Source organism: Ranitomeya variabilis, chromosome 4 (assembly GCF_051348905.1).
Source record: "Ranitomeya variabilis isolate aRanVar5 chromosome 4, aRanVar5.hap1, whole genome shotgun sequence".
Lineage (NCBI taxonomy): Eukaryota > Metazoa > Chordata > Amphibia > Anura > Dendrobatidae > Ranitomeya > Ranitomeya variabilis.
The window spans coordinates 252,551,989-252,564,587 of NC_135235.1; the positions used below are offsets into that span (position 1 = coordinate 252,551,989).

A 12,599-nucleotide genomic window follows, 5' to 3' on the forward strand; every position below is an offset into this window, starting at 1 on the left:
AGGCTGTGTGAAGCGACCCATCTAGGCAAATTCCTTGTTGCCTTATGTCGTGATAATGTAAAAATGCATATTGTGAGTTTAGTTTCAGAAGGTTACCTGGCTTTACAGACACGCTGTGGGCTGACTCCCCCTCTTCTCACTCTGCCTGCCATCGATAGATCTATCACTCACTGAAAGCGCTAGCAGCTAAACACACAAGTGCAAAGCATGGATTTCTCCTTAAGCGGTTCATCTAAGTACACCGCGCTTACACTTAAAAGAATCACCCCGACGTAGTGCATCTCGGGAACCTGGTGTATTTCGTATACAAGATTCATACAGCGAGCTAGGTAGAAAAAATAGTTTTCATATTCTAAGTAAATGGGAGGTGTCAGCCTCTAAGTGATGTCACCACAAGGGGAGTGCCTGGGTTTTGGGCTAAGAATGACTTAGTGAGACAGCATTCTGCAGTCTTCTGAGGTCTTTCTGTCCGGGGTCCTGCTGCTATATAGATGTGACATGCATCTAGATGTGTGCATCCTACAAAGCCCACAGGCCAGCCATGATGATATGAAATGATCTGAACGCTATGTAAGTGTTTTTCAATTTTAATCCTTCTTTTATTTGTAATTGTAATGTACACATGATTTTGTCTTCTTTATAATATCTTTGTATACTTTGTAAACACTGCCTACCTTTTTTTTGGAGTAAAATATATAATTTACTAGCTTGTGTCTCCATGCTCTAAATGAACTGTCGCATCCTCTGAGGTGAATTACGCTACTGATTTGGGTTGGCTCCGGACCCGTTAATCCTTAGGAAATCAGAGCTGGTGGCAGCATACTCTGTTCTGTGCGTTTGGGAGGCTTTGTAGCCACGGCGGCATTGATAATTATTGTTCCCGCCTTAGTTGGAGTAGTTATATCGCCCTCGCTGCAGCGTGCCCAATAGCCAGTACATAGCAGGCAGCCTTTTTGGCAACTAATTACCCTAGGTGCAGTACCCTGACTGACCTGAGGGCAAGAAGGCGCCAGAGAGCTGCAAGTTCCAAACCGGAACTGGGAAGTGGGATATAGATAAATCCCCTTCAGAATGAACCAGGGGCAACCAAACAACCCCTGTTCATGACAAATTGGTGTGAGTGGTGGGGATGATAAAGGTATCTTCCCCGTGAGCCGTGACATAATGGTGGGATCCGTGACATATTGGTGGCAACACGGTGGGATCCGTGACACCTTAGGGTCTTAGTTCTTGGTGTTGGGTCTCCGGTTTAGAGGGAGCGTCTTCCAGGTCCCCAGTTCCCCCTCTCTGGCTGCAGAGTCTCAAAGGGAACACTGAATGCGAGTAGTGTGTATTTCCAGGTCCTCATGACTATGTATTTCTGGATTATTGAGCCTGTCTGGGGTATTTAGACTGAGAGCTGGTCACCAGCAGTAGTGGGCCTGCTTGTTGACTGTTTCCCTATTAGAGCGTTTGGCTGTAAAGGGAGTACCGCCCTCTGCTGGACAGAGTGTAGGGATGGGGCAGATACGCAGATGGGTCGGCATTTGGTTAGATGACGAGAGCCACATGTCGTGATCCTGAGATCTGTAGGATGCAGAATCCACTGATTCCTTGCAGAAATGTGACATATGTCTGAGAACTCGCTCCCCCCTCCCCGCTCCCGCACAGCAGGGAGACAGTCTGCATCCAACGCTCCTGCTGAAAAATGACAAGAAAAGCGAAAAGGAAAATCATCCAAAGAAATCACTAAAATTAGAAAATAGTGTATTAACTCTGTGTGTGCCGGGCCAGCAATCCACAAGCAAGTGGGACCTTCTCACTGGAGAACGGCTGTTAGCGGAGGAAGGTCCAGTGTCCGGCACCGATGAGTGAGGGACTTACACAACCATCGGGTGACATGACACAGGAGGACCGGCCTGTGTACGGCTGTGGCATGTATGTGCTATGACAGAGATACATCAGATCCGGTCTGTACACAGGCCGCCCCGGAGCACGAGCATATCAATAACTCAAAACTGAAAATAAAGATTAAAGAACAACCACAAGACGGATTTCATCACCAGGTATCATTGTAATCAGTATAACGGCGCCAACCTGACACTGTCTGTAGTTACTGTCCACAATCCTGATCACAGGGCACTTTAAAGTAATAATCGTAATTATAATAATTTTTATTTGTATAGCGCCAACATATGCTGCTACACTTTACAATTAGGGAAATGTACAGACAATAATACAATACAATGTAACACATTTCACCAGTTACAGAAGGAGTGAGGGTCCAGCTGCTCGCAAGCTGCAATCTATAAGGAAATAGGGGGACACAATAGGTAGAACGTGACTGTATGTACAGTCCGGCCATCATTATAATACATAAGCGTTTTCATATTAAACTGCAGGATACGGTCATCAGCCAGGATCTGTATCTGTACATGTATGATCCAGTCACCTGTCAGGATCTGTGTCCGAACATGTATGATCCGGTCATCAGTCAGGATCTGTATATGTACATGTATGATCCGGTCATCAGTCAGGATCTGTATATGTGCATGTATGATCCGGTCATCAGCCAGGATCTGTATCTGTACATGTACGATCCGGTCATCAGTCAGGATCTGTATCTGTACATGTATGATCCGGTCACCAGTCAGGATCTGTATCTGTACATGTATGATCCGGTCACCAGTCAGGATCTGTATCTGTACATGTATGATCCGGTCACCAGTTAGGATCTGTATCTGTACATGTATGATCCGGTCATCAGTCAGGATCTGTATATGTACTGTACATGTATGATCCGGTAATCAGTCAGAATCTGTAACTGTACATGTATGAACTGGTCATCAGTCAGGATCTGTATCTGTACATGTATGATCCGGTCATCAGTCAGGATCTGTATATGTACATGTATGATCCGGTCACCAGTCAGGATCTGTATCTGTACATGTATGATCCGGTCACCAGTTAGGATCTGTATCTGTACATGTATGATCCAGTCATCAGTCAGGATCTGTATCTGTACATGTATGATCCGGTCATCAGTCAGGATCTGTATCTGTACATGTATGATCCGGTCATCAGTCAGGATCTGTAACTGTACATGTATGAACTGGTCATCAGTCAGGATCTGTATCTGTACATGTATGATCCGGTCATCAGTCAGGATCTGTATATGTACATGTATGATCCGGTCACCAGTCAGGATCTGTATCTGTACATGTATGATCCGGTCACCAGTTAGGATCTGTATCTGTACATGTATGATCCAGTCATCAGTCAGGATCTGTATCTGTACATGTATGATCCGGTCATCAGTCAGGATCTGTATCTGTACATGTATGATCCGGTCATCAGTCAGGATCTGTAACTGTACATGTATGAACTGGTCATCAGTCAGTATCTGTATATGTGCATGTATGATTCGGTCATCAGTCAGGATCTGTATATGTACATGTATGATCCGGTCATCAGTCAGGATCTGTATATGTACATGTATGATCCGGTCATCAGCTAGGATCTGTATATGTGCATGTATGATCTGGTCATCAGCCAGGATCTGTATCTGTACATGTATGATCCGGTCACCAGCCAGGATCTGTATATGTGCATGTATGATCTGGTCATCGGCCAGGATCTGTATATGTGCATGTATGATCTGGTCATCAGTCAGAATCTGTAACTGTACATGTATGAACTGGTCATCAGTCAGTATCTGTATATGTGCATGTATGATTCGGTCATCAGTCAGGATCTGTATATGTACATGTATGATCCGGTCATCAGTCAGGATCTGTATATGTACATGTATGATCCGGTCATCAGCTAGGATCTGTATATGTGCATGTATGATCTGGTCATCAGCCAGGATCTGTATCTGTACATGTATGATCCGGTCACCAGCCAGGATCTGTATATGTGCATGTATGATCTGGTCATCGGCCAGGATCTGTATATGTGCATGTATGATCCAGTCATCAGCCAGGATCTCTTTCTGTGCATGTATGATCCGGTCATCAGTCAGGATCTGTGTCTGTACATGTATGATCCAGTCATCAGTCAGGATCTGTGTCTGTACATGTATGATCCGATCATCAGTCAGGATCTGTATATGTATGATATGGTCACCACCGGACCTGGTGCACAGTACACTTGCCGATTTCCCTGCCAACAGAAAACTACCCTTGAAACAGGCCAGATGTAGGCCGAAACGTTGGAAAAAGTTTTTCTGTTATTATATCGGCTGTGGATACCATTAATAAAGATACATTTTGTTCACAGATGAGTGCTTGAGGTTACCTTTTTCTATATACTGGACGTTTTTTTTCCTCTTAAGCACTGCTTTTCTTCTATATATGAGAGTGCAACTGCAACTCTAATCTATATATGATATGGTCACCAGTCAGGATCTGTATCTGTACATGTATGATCCTGTCATCAGTCAGGATCTGTATATGTATGATCCGGTCACTAATCAGGATCTGTATCTGTACATGTATGATCCAGTCATCAGCCAGGATCTGTATATGTGCATGTATGATCCGGTCATCAGTCAGGATCTGTATATGTACATGTATGATCCGGTCATCAGTCAGGATCTTTATCTGTACAAGTATGATCTGGTCATCAGTCAGGATCTGTATCTGTACATGTATCATCCGGTCATCAGTCAGGATCTGTATATGTACATGTATGATCCAGTCACTAGCCAGGATCTGTCTGAGTGCAGTTACCGTGTTCTATTGGGTGCATGGATAATGAGGAGACAGATGAATAGGAACAGATTATGATTAACATTTAGGAGGGATTGGAGGAGAGTTAGGTTAGTGAGTTGAGGTTATAGGCTTGTCTAGCAGATGTGTGTTTAAAGCACGCACGCTTAAAGACATGGGGGCTATATATTAGTCGGATCGTCTGGGGTAGTGCATTCCAGAGAACTGGCGCAACACGAGAGAAATCTTGGAGACTTTGGTGCGAGGTTTGGATTATGGAGGATGTTAGTCTAAGGGTACCATCACACATTGAAATTTCCATCGCTACGACGTTACGATTCGTGACGTTCTAGCGATATCGTTACGATATCGCTGTGTCTGACACGCTACTGCGATCAGACACCCTGCTGAGAATCGTACGTCGTAGCAGATCGTTTGGAACTTTCTTTCGTCGCTTGATCACCCACTGACATCGCTGGATCGTTGTGTGTGACAGCGATCCAGCGATGTCTTCGCTTGTAACCAGGGTAAACATCGGGTAACTAAGCGCAGGGCCGCGCTTAGTAACCCGATGTTTACCCTGGTTACAAGCGTAAACGTAAAAAAACAAACCGTACATACTCACCCGTCGATGTCCTTCAGGTCCCTTGCCGTCTGCTTCCTGCTCTGAGTGCCGGCCGGAAAGTGAGAGCAGAGTGCAGCGGTGCTGCGATCTGCTCTCACTGTACGGCTGCACTCAGAGCAGGAAGCAGACGGCAAGGGACCTGAAGGACACCGACGGGTGAGTATGTACTGTTTGTTTTTTTACGTTTACGCTGGTAACCAGGGTAAACATCGGGTTACTAAGCGCGGCCCTGCGCTTAGTTACCCGATGTTTATCCTGGTTACCCGGGGACTTCGGCATCGCTCCAGCGCCGTGATTGCACCGTGTGACCGCAGTCTCCGACGCTGGAGCGATGATTATACGACGCTGCGACGTCACGAATCGTGCCGTCGCAGCGATGAAAATTTCAATGTGTGACGGTACCCTTAGATCATATGCAGGATGGAGGGAATATCTAGGGCGATAGACAGAGATGAGGGAGAAGTTATAGGGTGGTGAAGAACTGTGGAGGGCTTTGTGGGTGAGGGATGAGTTTATATTGTATTTTGTAGCAAATGGGTAACCAGTGTAATGACTGGCACAGGGTGGAGGCTTCGGTGAAGCAGCTGGACAGAAATATGACCCTGGCTGCTGCATTCAGGTCGGGGATTGGAGAAGAGAGAGTTTAGTAAGAGGGAGACTGGCCAGTAGAAAGTTTCAGTAGTCCAGATGAGATTGAATAAGAGAGACAGTAAGAGTTTTACTCAGTGGTGGGTGGTCGGGCTCAGCCTCCTCACCTCAGCCGTGTCTCTGAGCACTCAGCACCTTCTGTGTCTTGCTCAGCGGTGGTCGGGCACAGCCTCCTCATCTCGGCCATGTCTTTGAGCACTCAACACCTTGTACTTCTGTGTCTCAGTGGTGGCCGGGCTCAGCCTCCTCACCTCAGCTGTGTCTCTGAGCATTGAACTCCTTGTACTTCTGTGTCTTGATCAGTGATGGTCGGGCTCAGCCTCTTCAATGTTCAATGGTCAATGTTCTGCAGTGTCCTCCTCTAGTACAGAGCAATGTTCTGTAGTATCCTCTTTTTAGTACAGCGTAATGTTCTGCAGTGTCCTCTTCTAGTACAGGCAATGTTCTGCGGTGTCATCCTCTAGTACAGGTCAATGTTATGCAGTGTCCTCTTCTAGTACAGAGCAATGCTCTGCAGTGTCCTCCTCTAGTACAGGTCAATGTTATACAGTGTCCTCCTTTGTTGTCGAGTCTCAACCTCTCCTACATGTCTGGTGGCTCTGGATGCACATTTTGTGACTTTATGGTAATGATGTCTTGCTATCTTAATTCATAGCTTGTTGAGGACAGCACCCCGTCTGCCCAGACTGAAGATTTAAGTGACAGAAGGAAAAGTTTCCCTGTCCTGGAGAGCTCAGAAGATGCTGCAGAGTTACAACTTCACCCATCATCCTCCCAGACAGCGGCGGTGGAGCACAAGGTAGGAAGAGCTGAGACATACGGCACCAATGTCTACAGGTGCCGGCTACATCTCAGATTGGTGGTCATTGTCCACACTGTCGTCTCTGAGCAGATTTAGGAGTTTTCTTTACTGATGGCTCCTCTCATTACAGGAATGATGGCAGTGGAAGCCTAGAAATAATAGAGGTAGAGAGAAAAGATAAGGCCGCGGAGTTGTTAGGGCTGCGCAATAGGGAGGGCTGCGCTGTAGGGATGGCCGCTCTGTGGGGAGGAGGGCCGCGCTGTGTGGAGGAGGGCCGCGCTGTGTGGAGGAGGGCCGCGCTGTGTGGAGGAGGGCCGCTCTGTGTGGAGGAGGGCCGCGCTGTGTGGAGGAGGGCCGCTCTGTGTGGAGGAGGGCCGCTCTGTGTGGAGGAGGGCCGCTCTGTGTGGAGGAGGGCCGCTCTGTGTGGAGGAGGGCCGCTCTGTGTGGAGGAGGGCCGCTCTGTGTGGAGGAGGGCCGCTCTGTGTGGAGGAGGGCCGCTCTGTGTGGAGGAGGGCCGCTCTGTGTGGAGGAGGGCCGCTCTGTGTGGAGGAGGGCCGCTCTGTGTGGAGGAGGGCCGCTCTGTGGGGAGGAGGGCCGCTCTGTGGGGAGGAGGGCCGCGCTGTGGGAAGGAGGGCCGCGCTGTGGGGAGGAGGGCCGCGCTGTGGGGAGGAGGGCCGCGCGTTGGTGAGGAGGGCCGCGCGTTGGTGAGGAGGGCCGCGCGTTGGTGAGGAGGGCCGCGCGTTGGTGAGGAGGGCCGCGCGTTGGTGAGGAGGGCCGCGCGTTGGTGAGGAGGGCCGCGCGGTGGGGAGGAGGGCCGCTCTGTGGGTCGAGCTGTGGGGAGGAGTGCCGCGCTGTGGGGAGGAGGGCCGCGCTGTGGGGAGGAGTGCCGCGCTGTGGGGAGGAGTGCCGCGCTGTGGGTCGAGCTGTGAGCTCAAAGGCACATCAGAGAAGTGGAGTTATACTGGGGAAAGAGAGAGATAAACTGAGGACAACCCTTCCTGCTCAGCTGAAGGGCCGGTCCGTGCGTGAGCGGTCCAGATGCAGAGCCCCCGGGGCCCGGCACCACTTCACCGGACGGGAACAAACTTGTATTCTCCATAATGGATTTTACACGTCGGCCCGTGCTGACCCTTCTCTAAGGTCAGTGCAGTTTAATGAAATGCACTTTCTATCTGCTCATGAAATGTGCACGGCGCTGGCCACATTACATGGCTGCAGATACCGGATCGTCATGTGCACAAATTACAGCAATAACAAAGATGGGTTTGGGGTTTTGTCCTGAAAAAAAGGTTCTATTTAAAGTAACCCGAGGATGGAGACACGGAGAGTCTGCGGATTTCCACTGTGTCCCTGCTCTGAATAGGCGGTGCCAGATGTATGTGACGGCCGCTGATCTCCTGCTCCTCCATCACACGCATCTGCGGCCGCAGTAAGAGCTCCCGTGTATACGTACAGTGATGACTGTGAGCACACAGGGGGCAAATCCAGCCCAGCGCCCCAAACAACGGTCCGCATGGGAGGCAGAGGAATGCCAAGCCACTCCCCTAAGTGACTGAGGAATCCTGTAACTCCGCCCATGCTGCAGCAGCTCCACCCAGAAATATCCAGACCCCACCCATGTTATTGTTCACGCCTGCCTCTTTAATAGGCGCAGAGCACAGGCCACAGCGTCATCTCCCAGAATTTCTGTCCTGCTTCCCTATTAATCTAGGACACAACAGACAGGACGTCCCCATCTCACCGCTTGTAATTATGTTGTCCTCAGCATTTAATTAGCGGCCATTCAGGATGTAGAGTAACGAGATCATCTCACATTGCAAATCATGCTGATCCGGGGTCTCCTGCATATAAGGAAGCTGCTCAGTTAAGGTGCCCCTACCTTAGAGTCGTCCACCATGTGACCAATATGTCTCCTGATTTCCCCACAGACATCACTTCATGACCTTTTAGCTTGGCTAAGCCTTAATGGGGAGGAAGAGTCTGCCAGACTCCTCTATCCTGCCTCCTCATACGCTCCTCTGCCCCCATCTCTGTCTGTGGGCTGTTCTGTCCGCCCATCTGTGCCTGTGGGCTCCTCTGTCCGCCCATCTCTGTCTGTGGGCTCCTCTGTCCCCCCATCTGTGCCTGCGGGCTCCTCTGTCCACCCATCTCTGTCTGTGGGCTCCTCTGTCCCCCCATCTCTGTCTGTGGGCTCCTCTGTCCTCCCATCTGTGCCTGTGAGCTCCTCTGTCCCCCCATCTCTGTCTGTGGGCTCCTCTGCCCCCCATTTCTGTCTGTGGGCTCCTCTGTCCCCCATCTCTGTCTGTTGGCTCCTCTGTCCCCCATCTCTGTCTGTGGACTCCTCTGTCCCCCCATCTGTGCCTGTGAGCTCCTCTGTCCCCCCATCTCTGTGGGCTCCTCAGTCCCCCCCATCTCTGTCTGTGGGCTCCTCTGTCCCCCATCTCTGCCTGCCAACGCTTCTGTCCCCACATCTCTGCCTGCAGGCTCCACTGTTCTCCTTCTCCGGACCCCTCTGTCCTCCTTCTCTGGGCCCCTCTGTCCTCCTTCTCCGGGGCCCTCTATCCTCCTTCTCCGGGCTCCTCTGTGTTCCTTCTCTGGGCTCCTCTGTCCTCCTTCTCCGGTCTCCCCTGTCCTCTTTCTCCGGGCTCCTGTGTCCTCCTTTTCTAGGCTCCTCTGCCCTCCTTCTCTAGGCACCTCTGTCCTTCTCCGGGCCCCTCTGTCCTCCGGGCTCCTGTACCCTCCTTTTCTGGGCTCCTCTGCCCTCCTTCTCCGGGCCCCTCTGGGCTCCTGTTTCTCCTTCTCCGGGCTCCTCTGCCCTCCTTCTCCAGGCCCCTCTGTTCTCCTTCTCCAGGCCCCTCTGTCCTCATTCTCCTGGCTCCTCTGTCCTCCTTCTCCGGGCCCCTCTGTCCTCCTTCTCCGGGCCCCTCTGTCCTCCTTCTCCGGGCCCCTCTGTCCTCCTTCTCCGGGCCCCTCTGTCCTCCTTCTCCGGGTTCCTGTGCCCTCCTTTTCTGGGCTCCTCTGCCCTCCTTCTCTAGGCACCTCTGTCCTCCTTCTCCGGGCTCCTGTGTCCTCCTTCTTTGGTCTCCGCTGTAATCCTTCTCTGGGCCCCTCTGTCCTCCTTCTCCGGGCTCTTCTGCCCTCCTTCTCCAAGCTGCTCCGGGCTCCTCTGTCCTCCTTCTCCGGGCTCCTCTGTCCTCCTTCTCCGGGCTCCTCTGTCCTCCTTCTCCAGGCCCCTCTGGGCTCCTCTGCCCTCCTTCTCCGGGCTCCTCTGTCCTTATCTTATCTGGCTTATGTTGGGCACATTAAACAGTCGGCCGAACCTGATGAAGAATTTCTGAAGACTTTTATGTAATGTGGGGCCGCGGCTGGTCTCTAGAACATTAGGTGTAGTAGAACGCTTCCCACAGGTGTACCGCCTTCCCGCTGTATGTCGGTGGGGTTCAGGTGCTCGGAGTGGACAGTGCACACACGCAGCAGACCCCTCATATGTAGCCATAGTTGTACCTCTCATTTACTGTCGCTCACGTGATGTTATGATCTTTTGCACTAATTAGTTAATTAATCATATGGTGATGACTTTTCAGCAGGACGATGAGAGAGACGCCAAGAATCTGCTCCGGGATCAGTCCGCCACCATCATACAAGCTGCTTACCGAGGCCATCAGGTCAGAGACGGAGTGCGGAAACTGAAGGAAGAGCCTGGAAAAAAGTGAGGAATCGTACTGCCACCATGTCCTCGTATTACTGCCATAGACACTGCCTGCAACCATGATGGAGGCACTCTGCTGGCACTCTTAATATTGTGGGCACTCTACTGGCACTATTAATATTGGGGGCGCTCTACTGGCACTATTAATATTAGGGGCGCTCTACTGGCACTATTAATATTGTGGGCGCTCTACTGGCACTATTAATATTGGGGGCGCTCTACTGGCACTATTAATATTGGGGGCGCTCTACTGGCACTATTAATATTGGGGGCGCTCTACTGGCACTATTAATATTGTGGGCGCTCTACTGGCACTATTAATATTGGGGGCGCTCTACTGGCACTATTAATATTGGGGGCGCTCTACTGGCACTATTAATATTGGGGGCGCTCTACTGGCACTATTAATATTGGGGGCGCTCTACTGGCACTATTAATATTAGGGGCGCTCTACTGGCACTATTAATATTGTGGGCGCTCTACTGGCACTAATAACATTGGGGGCGCCCTACTGGCACTATTAATATTGTGGGCGCCTTACTGGCACTCTTAATATTGTGGGCGCCTTACTGGCACTCTTAATATTGGGGGTGCTCTACTGGCACTATTAATATTAGGGGCGCTCTACTGGCACTATTAATATTAGGGGCGCTCTACTGGCACTCTTAATATTGGGGGCGCTCTACTGGCACTATTAATATTGTGGGTGCTCTACTGGCACTATTAATATTGGGGGCACCCTACTTGCACTGTTAATATTGGGGCACTCTGCCGCCTTCAGTACTTGACAGAGTGGGGGTCTTCTCAGGCTGAATAGTAAGGGCAGTTACATTTCAGGCGTTAAATATAACTCCGACAGTTGGAAAGAACAATAATCGGTTATGACATATTTCGTGGACCTACGTTTTGGTCACCCTGTATCTGCAGGTCAGATTTTTGGGACATTTGCCCATCAGCTGACAATCTGTCCTCATTATTCTTGGGGATCATTAGGGGTGCAGAAACAAATGTAAATTCTGGACAATAGAGGGAGGGGGCGCTGCGATTCCAGCTGTTCTCAGATTAGAGCGCTCACCACCAGGGGGAGCTACCGCAGAACAGAGCACAATTCTGGAATGTACCACTGTCATCTGAAGTGGAAGGGGGAAAAACAAAGGCATCTGTACCATTTGTTTAGGGGGTGTAACTCTTTTTTCCCCCTCCCGGCAGCCCATGTGTAGAGACCAGTATAATAGTCGGGGCCATTTTCAGATTTAGACCCGGACTTTGGATAGTAATGTGATTTTTGGAGACCGCGTTCTTCCCAAGGACTCTTACAGAGCGCTACATTTGCACAATGTTCTAGAAATGATTTATACAGTCTTCATGTTACCTAGCAACAGCAGAAACAGTATTCAATCAGACTGTACCACTGCCACCAGGAATGGGGGGGTTGTAAAATCTAGTGTTAGTCTGGCCATTGCCCGTTACATAGCAGCGAGGCCGGCCGGCAGCGGCCATCTTGTAGAGAGCAGCTTCCCCCGCTCTGCACCGCCACCAGACGTGACCGTTACCTGCTGGACTGAACCATCATCACAGCGGGGTGTTTCAAATGTCCTCAACGTGTTTTCAGGGATTGAAAAAAATGTAACCAAAAGCAACAGATGGCCAAAAAACAGCCAATCGGTTGTCACTTAGCTGATGATCCCCCTGTCGCTCATTCTGTGCTCCACGTTGGTCTTTGTTTCCTTTCCTGCAGCAATCACATGCCGTCCTCCCATGTGACCGCTGCAGGCAGTCACTGATCTAAGTACTGACAGCACAAATTTTAGCTCATCCCAGAAAACCACCAAAAGTTATTGACTGTACCATTGTCATATATGGCAGACATGAGCGTATGGGATCATACCATTGTCACAGTGGGGGAGGTGATGTGTCCCGCCTAGCAACATCTCACGGGACCATACCATTGTCACCTGTGGGTAGGGGTGACGTAAATCGCCTAGTGATATACTGTACATTAGATCATACCATTCATTGTCACCCGGGGGACAAACATCTATAGCCCCAAGTCTTGTCTCCTGGCGTCAGTCATTGTTAGGGGAACATACCACAATCCCTGGGGGTAGGTGGATACAGATTGCT

General features: G+C 50.2%; 1 protein-coding gene across 2 annotated transcripts in view; it reads left to right on the forward strand.

Moving 5' to 3' along the window:
• LOC143764185 (uncharacterized) overlaps positions 1–12,599 on the forward strand; it is a 62,880-nt gene that overhangs the window by 19,980 nt on the left and 30,301 nt on the right. Inside the window, exons 4-5 of one of the 2 annotated variants that reach the window (XM_077249509.1) lie at positions 6,620–6,763; positions 10,351–10,475. In XM_077249509.1, the coding sequence (XP_077105624.1) occupies positions 6,620–6,763; positions 10,351–10,475 (269 nt within the window). The remainder of the gene's footprint in view (positions 1–6,619; positions 6,764–10,350; positions 10,476–12,599) is intronic. The other variant, XM_077249510.1, reaches the window with a different exon arrangement.